This window comes from Apium graveolens, chromosome 9, assembly GCF_009905375.1.
Source record: "Apium graveolens cultivar Ventura chromosome 9, ASM990537v1, whole genome shotgun sequence".
NCBI classification, from domain to species: Eukaryota; Viridiplantae; Streptophyta; class Magnoliopsida; order Apiales; family Apiaceae; genus Apium; species Apium graveolens.
In genome coordinates, this window is record NC_133655.1 from 260,752,139 (window position 1) to 260,770,728 (window position 18,590).

Genomic DNA, 18,590 nt, shown 5'->3' on the forward strand with positions numbered 1-18,590 from the left:
GACGCGCAGTTGGTCAAAAACTGGTTAAAGGACGATGATGCATAGCAAAAGAGTAGTTTCTTGTAAGCACCAAATTTTGACTACAACTGTGAACTTCCTTCACCTTGCTGAATGAAAATAATATTTGATGGATTATTATTTGCAAGAGTAAGCATGTATGTCCCCCTTGAAGGCTAAAAGATGATACCCATGCTTAAAACGAAGATCTTTAAACTAATGCATTTGTAAGCTAAATGAAACACAATGCAGACTAACAGACGACCAAAACAATAGACTTGGAGCTTGACCGGTCCATTTGACAGCCTTACCCTACATTCAACAATGATAAACATGCAGATTGAATTGGAGACAGCTGAAGAACAGTAATGACTGAAATGTCTGAAGCAGAATTCCAGAAGAAATGATATGAGGGAACTGAAAGGCCACAAATCCCAGCTCAGTTTTATTCCCCCAACTACGGTCGGTCTCACAGTTTAAGTTATGTACTGCTTCATACTCATATCTACGTTTACTCGAGCAACATTTATTGAATTTACAGAACAATTAGAACCAGGCTTCCTTCTTTGTCCCTGACTCACACAGATCTTTGAGCAATAACTTTTTCTCCTATCCACTTCACCCTCATCCCCAGTTTCCCAGTTAACCATTTTTGCTATCCGGGTTTATATAGAGGTTTAGAACATGTGTACACAACAAATGGTCATGTTACGTCCTTGTACAATACAATTCACAGCATCGTATGGAAGTTTGAATTATTACACAAGAATATATAATTTGAACCACGTAACTGCTATACCTCACACAAAGAAATTCATGTGTAAAAGAGATTGAACACTGCAATCTGAATTGAGCAGGCACTGCGATTAATGTCAAGGACTGACCTGGTTAATCCCATTCTGTCAGAGAGAGACTCTTGTAGTTGTAGGAATCTACTGATCATCGATTAGCAGTTGAAACACGTATCATCTTATTTCAATTAAAGACCCAAGCTGCTTTAAAGGATTTTAGAAGAGCTACAGAAACTCTAACATCAGGAATCAGGAGTTCAGGACATAAGATCATTTTCATTAAACCGACAGCTAAAGTTCAAATTTAAGATGTAACTTGTAGACCTATATTGTGACGTAATTAGAAAGTCTACAGGCATCTATACTAGAATCTATATGCCTCCAAGTTTTCAAGTTAATTTTCTCCATGCCATGGCCATTCTACCAAGTTTTATACATTGAAAGAAGTTTACTCCTATATCAGACCTCAAAATAAATCAAGTCTTCACTCAAGTTTAGTTTTCATCATCCAGTATGTAACAAAAATACTGTTTAATATGAACAGAACGTGGTAAAGAATGTTGCAATTAAGAACCTCTAAAATTGTTTTGCAATGCTAAAGTCACTCGTGAGTTGTATCTACAGTGATAAGGCAGCAGACTATCACATTACAAGTAATAAAAGATTGCAAGTCAAGCACAATAAGCAGTTACACCCTACTTAACTTTAGAAGAGTCATGCACTGTATAATTCAAACTTTATTACGAAATGTGCTTAAAATGTTACAATACGGAGAAAGGAATTAAGAAAGGGAAGAAGATATGGTGTACAAGCTATAATGCTGCTTTCCCTGTGAGTTCATAACTACAGGCTCTGGCTCACTTGCTTGCAAAACACTTTTGACTCAAATCTTAAAAATCATTAAAATTAGCCACCAGGTTGTGTCAGCGATACGACATGGAAGGGCCAGCAAAAGAATACCGAGAAGAAACTGGTGAAAATCTCAATCCAACTTCACCTGCAAGGTGGTGGTATTCTTTATTGTAATCCGAAAGGGAACCCGAGGCGTATCTCGAATACAACCTTTCTCTTTCATCAAAAGCTACTCTGCCGAAATTACTTCTGCCATCATTGCCATAAGTTTGGCTCAACTGCTTATTTTCTAAAGGCTCTGATGACGGCAACAGATACCGGTTCACCAATGAGGTGGTGCTGTCGTGGAAAGGATTATATGTTTCCGCGGTATGGTAATTGTCCAAAGGAGGTTTATATTCTATTGCGGAACTTCTTTGAGGTGCTTCTTTCCTCCCCCCGAGCCCATAAGTTCGATAATCTTTTTCACTAAGAAAAAGTTCATCAGAATGAGTACTTCCTCTGGGCATCAAGGTTTCTCCCCCACTTGACGAAGCCAAGTTCCTATAAGGATCAAATGTAGGTCCTTGAATAGAATTAGGCCTTTCTCCTCGAAGCCCAAAACTTCTGTATTCTTTTTCTGAAAGAAATAGTGGACTAGAAGAAGTTACATGGCTGGGTTGGAAATATTGCTCTGCCACCTGCTTCTTTTCATGATTTAAGGGAATATGATACTCAGCTGCTATATTTCTGCTAACATACTGATCTTTAAATGATCTATCAGCATGGGCCTCTTCAACTGATGCTGGTGGCGGGAGGTAGATGTTTGGCAAAGTTTCATGAAGAGAAGAATTGACATCTGAATGTAGTGAAGGGACAGCCTGAAACAGGTGTGTCAGCTTCTTCACCTACATGAAACAGGGGAAGAGATGTAAATAATACAAAATTTAAAGAACTTTTGGCATTTACAGTACATACTACATGCAATGATAATTTAAGTGACAGAACCTCACACCTGCTCAATAGTCAACTCAGTCTTAAATCTGTGTGTTCTGTCATCATAGTTATCTTTGATTGCTTTCTTAAATACACTCTCAGGTATTGGATGGCAGTCCTTGTGAACCCTGAACCGAACCTGTAAAACCAATTAGAGTAACAAGCGAGTTCTAGATTTTAAGTGGTCAGACCGGGAAAAGATAAATAAATAATAGATATAAAACAGACCTGCGCGGGGAAAGCTCCAGCAAAAGAAGCTGGTTCAAGCTTCATGCCACCCGCAGAAGAGGCCTTGTATACTCCATACAGAAGTCTGAGGTCAAAGTCGTATAGAAAAAGGGTGAGTCCAGGTTTGATACCCATTACAACCTCTTGTTTGTTTGCTGAGACACCCATCACTTGGTACCGAAAACAATCCGATTTAGTTCTTCTATTGCACATAAAAATTAGCCCACCAAGGTTCTTCTCCGCCTTTTGATCCCTCTGGTTACTTTTTTCACGACTTAAATTATTTACAACATTTCTTTTATTATCATTCTTCACTTGTTTGTCTTTTTTATTTGTAGTATTACCAATTCCCCCTTGAACTTCAGTAATCTTTACTCCTTTCTCACGACCAGAAAACTGAATAGTGGACTTCTTTACTGCTTTATTTGCAGGCTTTTCTGGAGTTGGGTTTTCGGAAAGCAAAGGGTTTTTAGTGAATTTAGCACTGTTACCATCATTCGCTTGATTTTCTTCTTTATTTGTAGTTTTTCCCTTGTCTGATACTTTCTTACTCGGAGCAATGTTATTTGCTGACTTCTTCACCAATTTATGTTTGGGCTTCAGGGATTGCGGAGTTTTTTGTTGGGATGGTAACTCTGATTGAGTAGAATCAGCAACATTTCCTTTTTTCTTCTTATTTTTCCTTGGCATATTACTCCCTGTCAGTCAAGCCTATAAAATGAGGAATTAATGCATGGTTAACTGATTATAAGAGCTGGAAAATGAGTAGACTTGGTGAATAAGTATGACTTGCCTATACTACAGTAAAAACCATGAACCCAAATTTTACTAACATTTTAATGCTCCCTATGTCCTTGAAAAGATGTCTTTATGTATCTACTATTTCCATCTCAACTTCTACTCTTTGCATGCCTTCTTCAGTAACCCACAGTCGATAAAAACTCTTATAGACAACTTTCGGGAGCACCTACTTTTGTATCTTAAGCTACCAATTTGATAATGACAGATTCAATATTATTTACTAAAGATAAGCTTCAAGTCATGTTGTTTTTCCCGTTTCTCCCTCAAATTTAGATGACATCATATATTCTTACACTTGACAGAATCTCTACAGTTACCTAATACTCTATGTACTCCATGAGCTAGGTAAATTGTGAAGATGCATGTTACTAACATAATTGTGAAGATGCATGTTACTAACATAATTGTGAAAATGCATGTTACTAACATAATTGTGAAGATGCATGTTACTAACATAATTGTGAAGATGCATGTTACTAACATAATTGTGAAGATACATGTTACTAATATAATTCGTGTCATGACTATGCCTTGCCAAATAACAGGACGTAAATTTACATAAGCATCAACAAACGATATGTTAATCTATACTTGAATAGAAGAGATTATATGCATAACCTATGTAATTGAAATTCAAGAATGAATAGATATTGTAACAACCACCGTCCTTAGTCCTTCATCCAAAATCCAAATTCTAAAGAACCATAATTATGATTTATAAAAGAATGTAAAAACAAGAATTATTACTTAGTATAAATACTTGTCTCTAATAGAGTTAAACATCAAGACAATACAAAACTGTTCACTACCGATTTAACATCATGTAGTTAATGCAATCTTTATACTAGCAAACAAAACAGCCATTCCTACACAACGAAGACACTGCTAACAACTGCATTAGGTCGACATTGGACAATAAACTAAAACTACTCACTTAACGAAAAATCAATTTTTGACATGCCAGTTAGCCATCCTACCAAAAAGGGGCAAAAACGGGCAACTGGGCGTAATCTTTACATCAACTCTGTTTGAAGAGGAAACGATTGATCCACATATATAATTTGAAGTATAAAAAAGTAATCTTTAAGGCTAATTACCAGCACGAAAAAACAAAGAAGCTAACTTGAAGCAAAAAACGAAAGATTGAATCTTGCAAATGTCTACAATTAGCAAATTAAAGGAACATAAAAGAGAACAATATAGTAAATTGAATGAAAGTTGAATTTGACTTACCTCTTTTAAGCAATCGCGATGTTGAGAGAGACGGTCGATTAGGGTTTGGTCTGGGATAGGATTCAACTGAATTGGGGGACACGGGAGCTTTTTGTATTCTACCTAGATTAGATTAGCCCCCACCGTTTTGCTCAAATTATATTTCCGCAATATAATACGAATTATTCTTCTTTTTTATTGAGATCAATAATGGAATAAAAATTTAACTTAAAATGAAATTACCCAAACATACTCTTAACGGGGTTAAATTCCATATATACCACTTTTTTTTAAATATCGGAGATCATTGTGTTCTGCAAGTTAAATATTACATAAAAATATTGCAAAACATATTATTTTGCTAATCATGACCTACAAAGATCCTTATTTTATTCAAAATCTTGAATATCATATATGTACTGCATATAAAACATTATAAAAATATTTTACTCTGCAAAACATGTTAAATTTGCAGAACATTTGTTCAACTTGCAGAACATACACATTCTACTTATTAAATTTAAATGATCTTCAATAATTTTAATGAATTAGTGATACTCGTAAAACATACTTTACAAAATAATATATTTTATAGTGTTTTGATTGCAGAACATATGTGGTCTTCAAGGTCTCGGATAAAAAAGTGGTCTTCATAGAATTTTAGTCTCGCTCTTAATATATGTTTATAATCTAATAAAATAATGTTCATATTTTTCCATTCAAATAGGATGCCAACGTAAAAAGATTTTAAAACTTCATTTAAATGACTTTATTTTTTTATCAGGGTAAATTACCTTTTTTAATATAACATAATAACCGTACAAACCATGATATTCCTTACTTATAATACTTAGTTCACTATATCATTGAATTAATCAAATACATATTTTCTTTTCAATTTTAAACAATCAGAGCCACATCTAAAAAATAAATAGAACAATCAGATTATTGTTTTTGCCAAAATTTGTTTGTTAAACGCTAAATCTAATAGATTTAATTATGGAAAAATTGTAAAATGAAATGTGATCAATATATGCCAAAATTAAATGAACACGAATAGTTGGTAAAAACGAAACCCCGTGAAAGGGAAAAACCGCGGGTGAGACGATACTCAGCCGGAACAATTCTACTATAATGATGTCAAGATAATTACAAGTAATTACAATCAATGAAATAATAAGAAAACATGGCGGATAGCTCCTTCTTCGAGTATGTAGTATGGCCATGTCGAGGAGCAGTTTGGACGTGTCGAGCAGCAGTCCGGACGTGTCAAGCGTGTAGTTTGCACGAGTCAAGTGTATATTATGTTGAATAACATATAAAGTATCGGGTCCAGATGATTAATAAAGTACATGGAGGGTAAAATAAGAAATAATATGCTTGTATATATATGTATGCGCATATATATTTGTGTGTTGTTTTGGATAGTGTATGCGTTATGTATAATGATATAGAAAAGACAGTGGCTAATGAAGGGAGTGGATGTGGAAGATGAAGTAGTAGAGTTCTGGTCTAAGTAGAAGTGTGTGTTTTGTGTATATGTAGATAATGATTATATATGAATTATACGTGATCATAGAAAAGATGAATGAAGATGGGTGTAATATAGATAGTGTGTGTAGAAGATGAATTAGAATCCTAATTAAAGTAGAAGTATGTGTAAGTAATACGTGTAGTGTAGATAATGATATGCTCCATGTCCCATTATATTTTACTCAATCATCCACACCCGATCCTATTTTTTTGCCACTACCTCCATGCATTGTTGTATAATAGGTGATTAGGTTAACAACACCTATTTTTATGGTTTTCATTGGACTTAATCTTGATGTCAATAACCTTCTTTTCACCTAAAAATCAGGCACCAACAATTGCCCCTAATTTTATTGGGAGTGTTTAACACCCAATAAAACTATCTTCAATCCGTGTTCATGTTAATTCTAACTTTTGTGATACCATCTTTGAAGGATAACTTGCTCTCACACATACTTTAGTCGATTAGATTATAGATTTGTTCATTTACTAACCAAGACGTGAAACATTGCATGCGAAGTTGTTGTCAGGTTGCCGCGTACAACTTCCATACTTGTTGATTCGTACATGAATGATGTATTAACTTCTTTACAGTAGTCTTGTCTTGAACATCTGATTTGATAGTCCATATGTTCATCTTATGGCTCAAGTCGTATATGTATTTTATCGATTTATTGTTGTAATATCTTGATCTTCCTAGGTCGTGCAGTAATTATTTTGATAAGTCTGTACCCTCTAATTGACTTGTTATTTTGACAAAGTAATCGAATCTTACCAAGTAGACTTGTAGGTTGATGTACTTATTGTTATCTAGTTCATCGTTGATGGATTATCCGGCCATCGTATATGTCTTGCCATGATGTTATTATTGTCATTTATCGGGAGTTACACATAGTTGCATCCAAGTCGTCAAGTTACGATGTTTGCAGAATAATACTGTATGTGTGTATGCTTTTGGCTCTGCATTTGTCACAAATTATCGACCTGTATACTTGTTGCCTAACTTTTGTAGTCTTCATAATGTTGTTGATTATTGTACTCATTTTTGTCTTAGATGCGTATGTTATTCAAGATACTTTACTTGCTCGTCACGTTCATTAATCTCATTTGAAGGAAGTCGTTGTTATTATGGAATCACATATTGAATGTGTGTAACTACTTCAAGATGAAGCACGCTTACATTTGAGATTCAAATGATGTTCTTTCGCTAGGAGATGTCGATAACGACAATAGTGCTCAATAGTTGTCTAAAGATGATGATGATGATGATGATGATGATGATGACGAGTAGCTTTTTCGTTGTCATCAGTTCCATGACTTCGGTTCAATAGCATTTGATCATGCAAAATCTTGATAAAACCTCAACCATTTATGTATATATGTTTGTAAGTGTCGGCACAACATTAAGTTATTAAAAGGCCTTTCCCTCTTGAAACAAACTTAGTAATATGCCATTTTCGTAATGTAATGACGAGGTTCATAATTGTCATTGGGTGTTGCGCCTTGACGTTTGTATTGGTGTGTCGACAAACAATGTTTCTCATCTATAATTTTCGTCATTTTACGTAGGTGCATGCACTGTAGTAAGTCGTTAAAAGGCCTTTCCCTCTTGAAACGAACTTATTATTGTGAATCTTATGTTGACGAACTTGGGATACTATGCCTCTTGTCCGTTGTGTATATATTTAATTTGTAGGAACAAGGCAAACCCTTGTCACGTCATAGGATGATCAGTCCTCTCAAAGTAATAGAGTCGAGATACTATGCCCCTCGTCTATTGTAGTATTCGTAATAATCGTTGTGCATACATTATATTTTAAATAATCACATTCAGGCACACAATTTATAAGTAAGAAAGACAATATTTTTATGATGATTAAACTTATGTATGTCATTCATAATTTGCACACATCATTTTATAATAACCAAGAGCATATGTTCGAATCAAAGAAACTACATGTAAAATATAGGTGTCATGCAGATAATAAAATACGTTCACATATACGAATAAATAGCTCAAAAAGAAAGAATTGCAATATTTAAAAATGAAAAGCAAACAAGTTGCATATTATTCAATGCATAGTTCAAGAAAAAATAAATAGTTTTCAATTTAAGAAATGAATAGAAAGCTACACCCGACCGGTTTTCAAGTGAATTACAGTTCAACTTCTTTGAAGTCGTTTCTCGTCCATTATCCTAGTACAGTAAGCTTATTTCAAATGAGTTTTAAATGAAATATTATTGAATGTTGTAACCAAAGAAGTGACTATTGGGAATTCAGCATAACAGCAGCAGAAAAAATAAGTATATCCCTGCAGATATAATGGCTGTAAAAATTGCAAAAGGCTTATGTTACTTTTGTAATCAGAAGTATGAAAGAGGACACAAATGTAAATATAAAGAACCACAATTGTTCACTATTAAATTTAGATGAGAGAGATACACGTAATTTGTATTAATTTTCCAGAATAAATCTATAATATTACTTCACCTAGTCTTATACAACTCAATCCATTCACAGAAAAGACAAGAAATGAAAATTTGTTATAACAGATTTTCAACCTAACTCAATTCAAGTTGTTTCATCATTTTATTTTCCTATTTTTCCTATTAATTTTCTGAAAAAAACGGATTGTTATAGTATGCTACTATAACATATCTGATTGTTATAGTATGCTACTATAACATATCCTCCCCCTTCCAGAAAGACTTGACCTCAAGTCTTAAAGTAATGCCGCACCAGTTCTGGATACTGATCAGCAAAGTCTGCAGCTAATTCCCATGAATTTTCAGTTGGCGTAGCATGTTGTCACTTCATCTAGTAATGTATCTGAGCAGATTTCTGAAATTTAACTATTCTATGATCAAGAATAGCTTCAGGGACCAAGGGTCCAGTTGTAGAAGATTCGTGAGTTAACCATTGAGGAACAGATGATAAAACAAGAGGATCTCCATGAAATTTCTTCAATTTAGATATGTGAACCACATCATAAATCTTGATATTAGGAGAAAATCTGAGTTTGTAAGCAACAGTCCCAATTCTGGCCAATATTTGAAAAATACCACAAAACTTAGAAGCCATCTTTTGATTACTCCTCTGTTGCAAAGTGATCAGTTTATAATCTTCAACTCTTAACCAAATCCAATCCCCCACCTGAAATTTCCTTTCAGTCCTATACTTGTCTGCCTGGACTTTCATTCTATTCTGAGCACTAGTCAAGCGCAATTTTAATACAGAAATCATTTGTTCCCTCCTAAGCAAACTTCTTTCCACCTCATGATTAGCAGTTTTTCCAACTAAGTAAGGCAGATGCAATGGTGGCGGTTGATTAAAAACCACCTCAAAAGGAGTAATCTGAGCGGAAGTGTGAAAGTGTGTATTATACCACCATTCAGCTAATACCAACCATTTACTCCAGTCCTTTTCTTTATTACCACGCATATATCTGAGATAAGTTCCAAGACATCTATTCACCACCTCAGTCTGTCCATCTGTAGCTGGATGATAGGCTGTAGAAATTTTAAAAATAGTACCATGAATGGAAAATAAGGATTTCCAAAATTTACTGAGAAAAACTGAATCCCTATCACTAACGATGCTTTTAGGCCATCCATGAAGCTTGAACATATTATCTAGATAAACTTGAGCTACCTGCATCGCATCAAAAGGATGTTTCATAGGCATAGAATGAGCAAATTTGCTGAGTCTATCAACTACCATAAATATAACTCAATACCCATGAAAATTTGGTAATCCAGTTATAAAGTCCATATTGACATCTGCCCAAACTTCCTCAGGGACTGGTAATGGATGCAACGATCCTGGATATGCTGCAGTATCATATTTCACCTTTTGATAAATAGAACAATATTTGATAAAATGACTTATGTCCTTAGTCAGCCCTTTCCAAGTAAACAGGTTTTTTACTCTCTTTAATGTAATATCTCCACCAGAGTGACCTCCATCTGGAGTAGAATGATGCCATTGCAAGATTTTGTCCTTTAAAATTGTATCTGGCCCTACTATAATTTTACCTTGTTTCCTAATTAATCCATTATGTAAATTAAAGAACTCCACTTCTTCCCATTGCCGCAATTTCTTAAGTACTGCAGATAATCCAATATCAAGTTGATAACTTTCTTGAATATGTTATTCCAGATCAGACGATGTTGTGAAAGACATGCCTGTACAATAACAAGACTAAGTCAAATTGACAATCCTAAGTAAGTTGTATGGTAATCTATGTTTGCATTTTGTATTGTAACATTTAAGTTTGTAAAAATGTAAATAGATTAGACTGAAGTATTTTTCTGTAAACAGTATCAAGCCTAAGAATAAACTCTGGAAGAAGATCATGAAGATCATGCCTCATAGAAAGTGTGAAGAAGCTTGGAGTTGAACAAATGTGTTTTGGGAAAAATATTTTAAGTCAAAAAATTTACAAGTCACAAATTATGTGCTATAGAGAAGTCATTCGAGAACTCCGGAATGACTTATCGAGAAGTCAAGAAAAGCTACTAGAGAACTCAGAGATATCGACAAGCCAAATTGAAGACATGAAGAATGGAGACATCGACAAGTCATTTCTTCACTAGAGAATTCTGAGATATCGATAAGTGAAAATATCACTAGAGATCTCTGAGATATCGATAAGTCAAAATATCACTAGAGATCTCTGAGATATCGATAAGTCAATTCGTCACTAGAGAACTCAGAGACATCGATAAGCCAAAGTGAAGATATGAAGATGAGAGATCTCGATAAGCCAAATTCTCTTATAGAGAACTCAGAGACTTCGATAAGTCAAACAACTATAGAGTTATTAGAGATCTCGATAAGTCATTATACTTATCGAGTTGTCGAGTTCTATACATGACTAACTGGAGATCTCGATGTAAAAGTTCAAGTATAGAATGCCGATCAGTTTAATATCCAAGATTATCAATCAACAAACAAATCAATCAGTGATTTGAACAGTCTACAAAAGCAGCATGACGAGTACAAGATCAAAGGCCAAGATTAACTAGCAAAGTAAAGTCACAGACATGTAAGATTAGAAAAGATACACTAAGCCAGAAATAGAAAGATTTGGTTATCCAAAAGTAGGATTTAGTACATGCTATTGCATGCTATGTAAAAACCAGTGTTTACTGTTCTATAAAGTAAACACTGGATGCTTTGTTTTAATTGTAATAAATAGATCTGAAATTTCTTGTGATTATTAAAAGAGAAGTTGAGTTCTTAACATACTAGAAACCCAAATTTTTTAGCAAACACTAGCTTGATTTTAATATAAAATTAAGTGAGTTTTAAAAGATAATTGTGTTCATATGCATGTTTTAATTATTTTGTTAAAACACATTATCTCTACAACATAGACTACTTTGTTCACCATTATCAAAAGTTCAAAAAGACATTAAAATTGTTTAAAACACATTCACCCCCTATGTTGTATTCATTACCCAAAAGTGGTATCAGAGCAAATCTGAAAGCAAACAGATTAAAGATCTTGGAGAATGAATACACTAAAACTGAGCAGTATTAAAATTCCTACCTTTGACAGATCTAACTACACATTATGGAGAAAGAAAATGATGTTGTTCATAAGGATGGCCAATCCACTATACATCCAGATCCTCAAGAATGGTCTTTTCACTCCTATAGTAAGAGTTGAGGAATCTACAGATGGAGACATGGTCATTCCGGCACATTATGCTCCTAAAGATCCTTCATAATACACTGAATCTGAGAAAGAAAAAGTCTCTCTAGATAGTGGCTTGCAGCTGATCTTGATAGAGTCACTTGACAATGTAATATACAATAATATTATCAACTGTGACACAACCAAATATATCTGGGAGAAAATAGAGATATTATATGAAGGAACAGAGGAAGTTAGGTCAAACCAAAGGAGGATTCTGGTTTCTCAGTATGAAGGGTTTATGGCTAAACCAAAAGAAGGAATTACTGAAGTTTTTGAAAGGTTCAACAAACTGATAAATGACTTGCAGCTGCATGATAAATATTATGAAGCTGAGGAGGTTAACCTAAAATTTCTACTAGCTCTTCCTGACCATCTTGAACAAAAGATATCAGCCATAAGAGAAGGAAGAGATTTGAGCAGAATGACTCTGGAAGTTCTATATGGAATCCTGAAAACTTATAAACTTGAGATGCTGCAAAGAAAGTCATTGAAAGCACATCATGGACATGTTGTTGACGGTTCAAGTGCTTTAATTGTAAATGAAAGAGAAGAAAGTGAATATGAGCAAGATGAAGTTGTTCAAGCTATGGAAAAAAAGAACAAAAGACCTCAGAAGCAAGTTGTATTGGAGCTAGAGGAAGATGAATATTACACCTTGGACGAGCTTGATGAATTGGACCAATCCATGGCTTACTTGGCAAATAAATTTTCCAACATAAGAGTCAAGAAGGAAAGGTTCTTCAAGAGCAAGGGACAGTCTTCCAACAACAACAACTGGAAATCAAAGACTCAGTACAATTCAGCTAGCAAAGGTAGCTACAAAACATGATCTATGGACAGATCAAAGATAAGGTGCTTCAACTGTGATGAGTTGGGTCACTTTTCTACTGAATGCGGAAAGCCTAAAAAGGTGAATAAAGACAAGGCATATCTTGAACTAGAAGCAAAGTATGAAACTCTCTTGAAGAAGCAGTCTAGAAAAGCTTATATTGCAGAAGAAAAGAGTTGGGATGATATTAAGTGGCATTTATATCCACTTAGAATGCTTCGTAAAGGCTCGAATTGGTATTTTGTACTCAAGTTATTTATGTATTTGATGTGTTTTGTAGAGTTTTTTCTTTTCAGGGCATAACAGGAAGAAGAGCTGGAAGATGCATATTTTATGTTTGGATGAGTGTGAGGATGAAGCCTTGGATGTTTGCACGAAGAAACCAGCAAGAGAAGGCAAGAAATAAATAAAATAATATTTTTTCCAGTAGCTCAGCACGACCGCGCTACACTTGGGAGCGGTCGCGCCATACTCAGCGTGGGCGTACCGGATCCCAGGGCGGTCGCGCCAGGTCGTTTTCTAGAAATCCTGATTCGAATAGAAGATCAATTTGCTGGGCTTTTGGACATTTTGGGCTGCTATATAAAGACTCCTTGAAGATGTTTTTCACAATAGAGCCTAAGGAGAAGACAAAAAGAAGACCTAATAGCACAAATTCAACGAAGGAGAAGAAGAGCTTGTTTTACTTGTGATTCTTTAATTGATTTATAATCTTGGATGCTCATTTTCTTTATTGTTGAATTTATTACTCTGGGTTTCGTACTTTGTAATTTTATTCAGTTTATAAAGACCTTGTTTATTATCATGCTTTCTTTGGAACCTATGATGATGATGAGTTCAGTCATGAGCTAATCGTTATTGTGGGTATCTAACGGATTTATTTATGAATTTATTTTGTTAATTTGTTTCAATATCTTAGTGTGTGGTGATTGTATGATATCCTAGTATCAGTTTTGCTTATTTATCTTATGTGCGTCGCTAACATATAAGATAGCGTGTTAATCTCTATTGAAGCGACAGTGAATATAGAGATTTAGAACTTGCCATGTTAGCATAGGTTCATGTATTTGTTATGCATAATTCGTAGATAATTTTAACCATCTTACTTGCCTTATATAATCACGATAGATAACTTTTGCATTAAACCTTTATATTGTCAAATTCTATAGACATATGGAGTCTCAACATATTTGGTGTCTATTCAGCTTCCATCTCTTTTGTGGATGTCTGGTAGTAGGGTATATGTGCAACGAAAGTTGGCGTCTACTAGTTTCGTGTTATCTGATTAGTTGTCATCACCATTGCATGCTAAGGTTTAGAATAATGACTTTGAATGAAGTATTTAATGAAGTTAGAATTCCATGTTTGTCTCATATATTAATTCAACCCTTTTAATCTCTTAGTTAATTGCATGTTAGTTAATCCTTAGTTATAAAATACCACAATTTGTTATTCGTCTTAGCATTGAACAATAGCCATATCATTGTTGCATAAGTGCATAAATGTCAAGTTAACCAGAAATGAACTAGAAAGAATTCTATATTACTTGTGAACGCATATACTTGCGTGAATTTTAGCGCGTGTTTTCGTCCTAACAAGTTTTTGGCTCCGCTGCCTAGGACTCAGTATTAATTTTTAGTTTATGTGCTTGTCATTAGTGGTCGTTAAAGTTCACTGACTCAGATATTTTACTTAATTGGGTACTTGTTGTATTTCAGGTACTCTAGAGGGCGTTTATGCTAATGCGTTCTGTATCTCACAAGAGAACACTGGATCAAGTTGAGGAAGAATTTGAAGTAGAAGTTAAGAAAGTTGAGGAAGAAGTACTCGTTGCAATGGGTGATTAAGCAGCGAATCTGAATGCATTAATGGACTATTCTCAGCCTATGATCAATGATATTCGGTCTAGCATTATCAGACCATCCATCTCGACTAACACCTTTGAAATCAAGTCGAGCACAATTCAAAAGATACAGAATTCAATTCAGTTTGGGGGTTCTCATATAGAAGATCCCAACATGTACAACAGGGATTTCATCGAGATCTGTGACACTTTTAAGTTCAATGGAGTTTCTGAAGATGCTATTAAGCCGAGGCTTTTCCCATTCTCTCTAAGGGATAAAACCAAATGCTGGTTACATTCTCTACCAGCAGGTTCTATCACCAAATGGGAGGATCTTTCTCATAAATTTCTCACTAAATTCTTTCCTATGGCGAAGATAGCTGCAATCAAGAATGCTCTTACTCAATTTGCGCAATAATTTGGAGAATCTTTGTGTGAGGCTTGGGATCACTACAAGGAGATGCTTAGGAAGTGTCCTCGTCATGGCATGCGTGACTGGATGATCATAAATTGTTTCTACAATGGGTTGGGAGCACAGTCTAGACCCATGCTCGATGCAGTGTCAGGTGGAGCCTTATGGGCTAAGAGCTACGATGAAGCTTATGAGTTGATTGAACTGATGGCTGCTAATGAATACCAGAACCTAACTTAGAGAATGCCTCAAGGCAAGGTAGCAAGAGTTCTGGAAGAGGATACAACTACTGCTATAGCTGCTCAACTTCAAGCTTTGACGATGAAAGTGGATTCTTTAGCTAATTATGGAGTTAAACAGATCACAAGTGTTTGTGAGCTTTGTACAGGTGCACATGAGACTGAGCATTGTGCTATTTCTATTGAATCGACTCAGTTTGTGAGCAACTTTCAGAGGTCACGTAACCAGCTCCAGCCACTTATCATCCCAATAACCGCAATCATCCTAACTTCACCCTCCTGTTTTTTAACAACCGCAATATGCACCAAGGCAACAACTCCCAACTTGTGAAGCGATAATATCATTCATCATTTCCCTTACCATCATTCTGATTTTGTCTTGATGACCAGTCAAAGTCACTTATAGTGCTTTACCAAAGAGGTGAAAAGCTTTGATTTGAGCCTTGTACACTTTATTGACTGCATCATACGCTTCTTGTGGAGTGAGGACCTTGGCATTACTCCCCAAAATGGTGACATATTCCTCTCTGAATCTTTCCAAGACCTGATCCATCTCCAATGTGAAGTCCTTAGAAAGCCAAGCATCCATATTGCCATCATGCTCAGCTTTATTCACTCTCTTCTGCTTTTGCATCTCAACATCTTTATTATAAGTGAGCAGAATTGTCTGATAGTCTTGATTTATCATATCTGTAGTGAGCAGATGTTGTGTGATGTTTGCAAGCCCTGAAAGTTGATTAACCAGAAGGTCATCCACTGTGGTTGGTTAAGATTGAGCATTTTGTAACCATTGTTGGATTGGATGAGATGGTTGTTGTGAAGGGTTGGATGTTGAAGGAATATCTGTAGGTTATGAAGTGGAGGATTGATCTTCAATGAAACCACCTGTGACAGATGTCACAGTTTGACTCACAGGTTGAACTGTGGTTGTGACAATTTGTTGTTCTCCACTTGTGGTGGGAACCTCCATTGGAATTGGAGGGGAGTTAACTAAGTTACTATCATGTACTCTATTCTCAAAACCTTGTGTTTCTTTCAAAACACTGTCACTTGAAAGTAATGTACTTTCCTCCCCCATAGTAGGATCATTGGCAATTGAACTCCTAGCTTCAATTGTGAGTGCAATCTCGGCTAGGATTTTGAGGGAAGTTGTTCCTCCAACAGGAACCTCCAATTCAATTAGAGAGGATTTAAATAACTCCCCCTCAGGAGTACTACCCTCAAACCTTACAACCTGTGAAGGTTAATTTGCACATGAATGTGCAATAGAAACTACCACAGGGTCTTCAGTAAAAACTGATGAAACCCCTTTGCTTGTGTTGGTGTCATCAAGGTCTACCCCAGCATGTAGCCTCTCACCAACTAAATTTGGTTCCTGGGTGGTGAGCACAGTTTCTTGAACCATGTCACTTGATGTTGGCAACTCTTGAGAATCAGATTCAAGAGTTTGATTAAATGAAGAAGAAATTTGGGAAATTATAGTTTGAATTTCATAGTTGAGTGTTGGCAAATCCCCCTATGAACGAGGGAGCTTCAAGAAACGTGGTCTCTTTGTATGTGCCATCCTTATTTCTCCTTTCATACACTTGAATTTGTTCAAGTGTTTATGCAGACTCTTTACAGGGTGCACTAGGGAGAGTGCTCTTTTCAATAGAGATACCCTGTTGAGAGGATTCCCCTAGAATCTGTTTTAATCCTTGTTTTACAAGTACATCCTTTTGGGAGGATGCAGAGGTGACTTGAGTAGTCAACTCAGTTTTTTTTACTTTCTTTGTCTTTCTGACCATGTGTGACTCTTTTTCTGTTTGGTCTTCACCACTCTCAGTAACTACTTTCAAGAGTACCTGCTTTCTCTTCTTTTTACTCACTTCAGCCTTTTGAGAGGATGAAGTGGTTGGTTTCCTAGCTTCTAGTGGTACAGAAGGAAGGGTCTCAGTATGGGAAGGTTCCTGTTGGTGTTCCTGTATTTGTTCTTCCACAGGTACAGGAACCATTACTGTACTAGATGTAATTGTAGACCTCATGTCATGCATGGGGTAAGGGTAAGTCCTAAATCTCTCCAACATAAATGAAGTGATTTTGAGATTTACGGTTACTCTGTTCTTTGTAGTAAGTGAGCCAAATAAAAATTTTGGACAATTGCTTACAATTGCCTATTTTTGTCCTATATATACCATTAAGTAAATGAATGTCTTGAACCTTATGATTTAAAGTAGACATTATAAACCTAGGAAATAAAATTTCCTTGCCTCTTGTAGCTAGGGGCATTGTAAGCCTAGTGCTAAGTTCTTACAGGATCAATAGACCAACATTTAGGTGTCTGTTGTGAGCTATGGAGAACACCAGCTTCTGGACCACACTTGATATGTTGTCATATCCTGTCTTTCTGTAAGTGGAGGCCCTCACAATGGAATCAAACAAGAAAGACCATTCCTTAGGAACTTCTTGTTTAGACTAGCTAGGTTGATTCTTTCACTATAGTTGATGAAGTCCATGAACTCAGCTAGCTCATCCTGTGTTGGAACCTCCACCACATTTTCAGTTGGAATTCCTAAAGCTTGATTCACATATTTCTCATTAAACTCCATGTGTTGGCCTTTAATAGAGCAGTTCACCGTAATAAATATAGAATTGTCATGCACAACTGTTCTCACTACAACTGTTGTCCAGAATTCATGCTGAACATCCAAGTAAAGGATGGCATTTGTAGTCAGAGCTCCTGCAAGATAAGATTCAGACAAAAACTTAACAAACTCCTTGAAACTGTCAAGAGCTTGATTATCATATGTGAAAGCGAGATAATTGGTTCCATCCTTGGGGATTGCAGCTCTAACATTATTTAGTGCCATTTTAGAGGAGTAAATTTGAGTGGGTAAGAAAAATTAGAGAGAAAAAGTTTGAAACGAGAGAGAGCGGTTGAGAATTGGAAAATTTAGGTCACTTAGAGACATCGAAGGCGTAAAGAGATGTATATCGAGATGTCTGGGTATTTATAGTAAAAGGTAAATGACTTATAGACAACTAAAAATGAACGTTTGGAATTTGCTTATCGAGAAGTCATATTGAGAGAATAGATACATATCAATATGTTATTTTCCTGACTCTTATCGAGAACTAGAAAATGACTTGTCGAGATGTCAAATAAATACTGTTAGATATATTTGATAATATCA

General features: G+C 35.5%; 1 protein-coding gene and 1 non-coding gene across 3 annotated transcripts; both read right to left on the reverse strand.

Moving 5' to 3' along the window:
- Nucleotides 1–1,505: 1,505 nt before the first annotated feature.
- On the reverse strand, nucleotides 1,506–5,037 carry LOC141683588 (uncharacterized). Of its 2 annotated transcripts, none has more exons than XM_074488329.1 (4): nucleotides 4,878–5,037; nucleotides 2,844–3,554; nucleotides 2,635–2,754; nucleotides 1,506–2,527 (listed from the first exon to the last, which is right to left on the reverse strand). In XM_074488329.1, exons 2-4 carry the CDS (start codon nucleotides 3,531–3,533, stop codon nucleotides 1,712–1,714), a joined length of 1,626 nt encoding a protein of 541 aa, XP_074344430.1. In that variant the 5' UTR covers nucleotides 3,534–3,554; nucleotides 4,878–5,037; the 3' UTR covers nucleotides 1,506–1,711. The 2 variants fall into 2 exon arrangements, with proteins under 2 accessions (XP_074344430.1, XP_074344431.1); XM_074488330.1 differs by having other exon boundaries at nucleotides 2,844–3,541; nucleotides 4,878–5,030.
- A 10,111-nt stretch (nucleotides 5,038–15,148) lies between these two features.
- On the reverse strand, nucleotides 15,149–15,255 carry LOC141687716 (small nucleolar RNA R71). Its single transcript, XR_012561202.1, has one exon. It is a non-coding gene; the product is annotated as a small nucleolar RNA R71 (small nucleolar RNA).
- Between the last annotated feature and the right edge of the window lie 3,335 nt (nucleotides 15,256–18,590).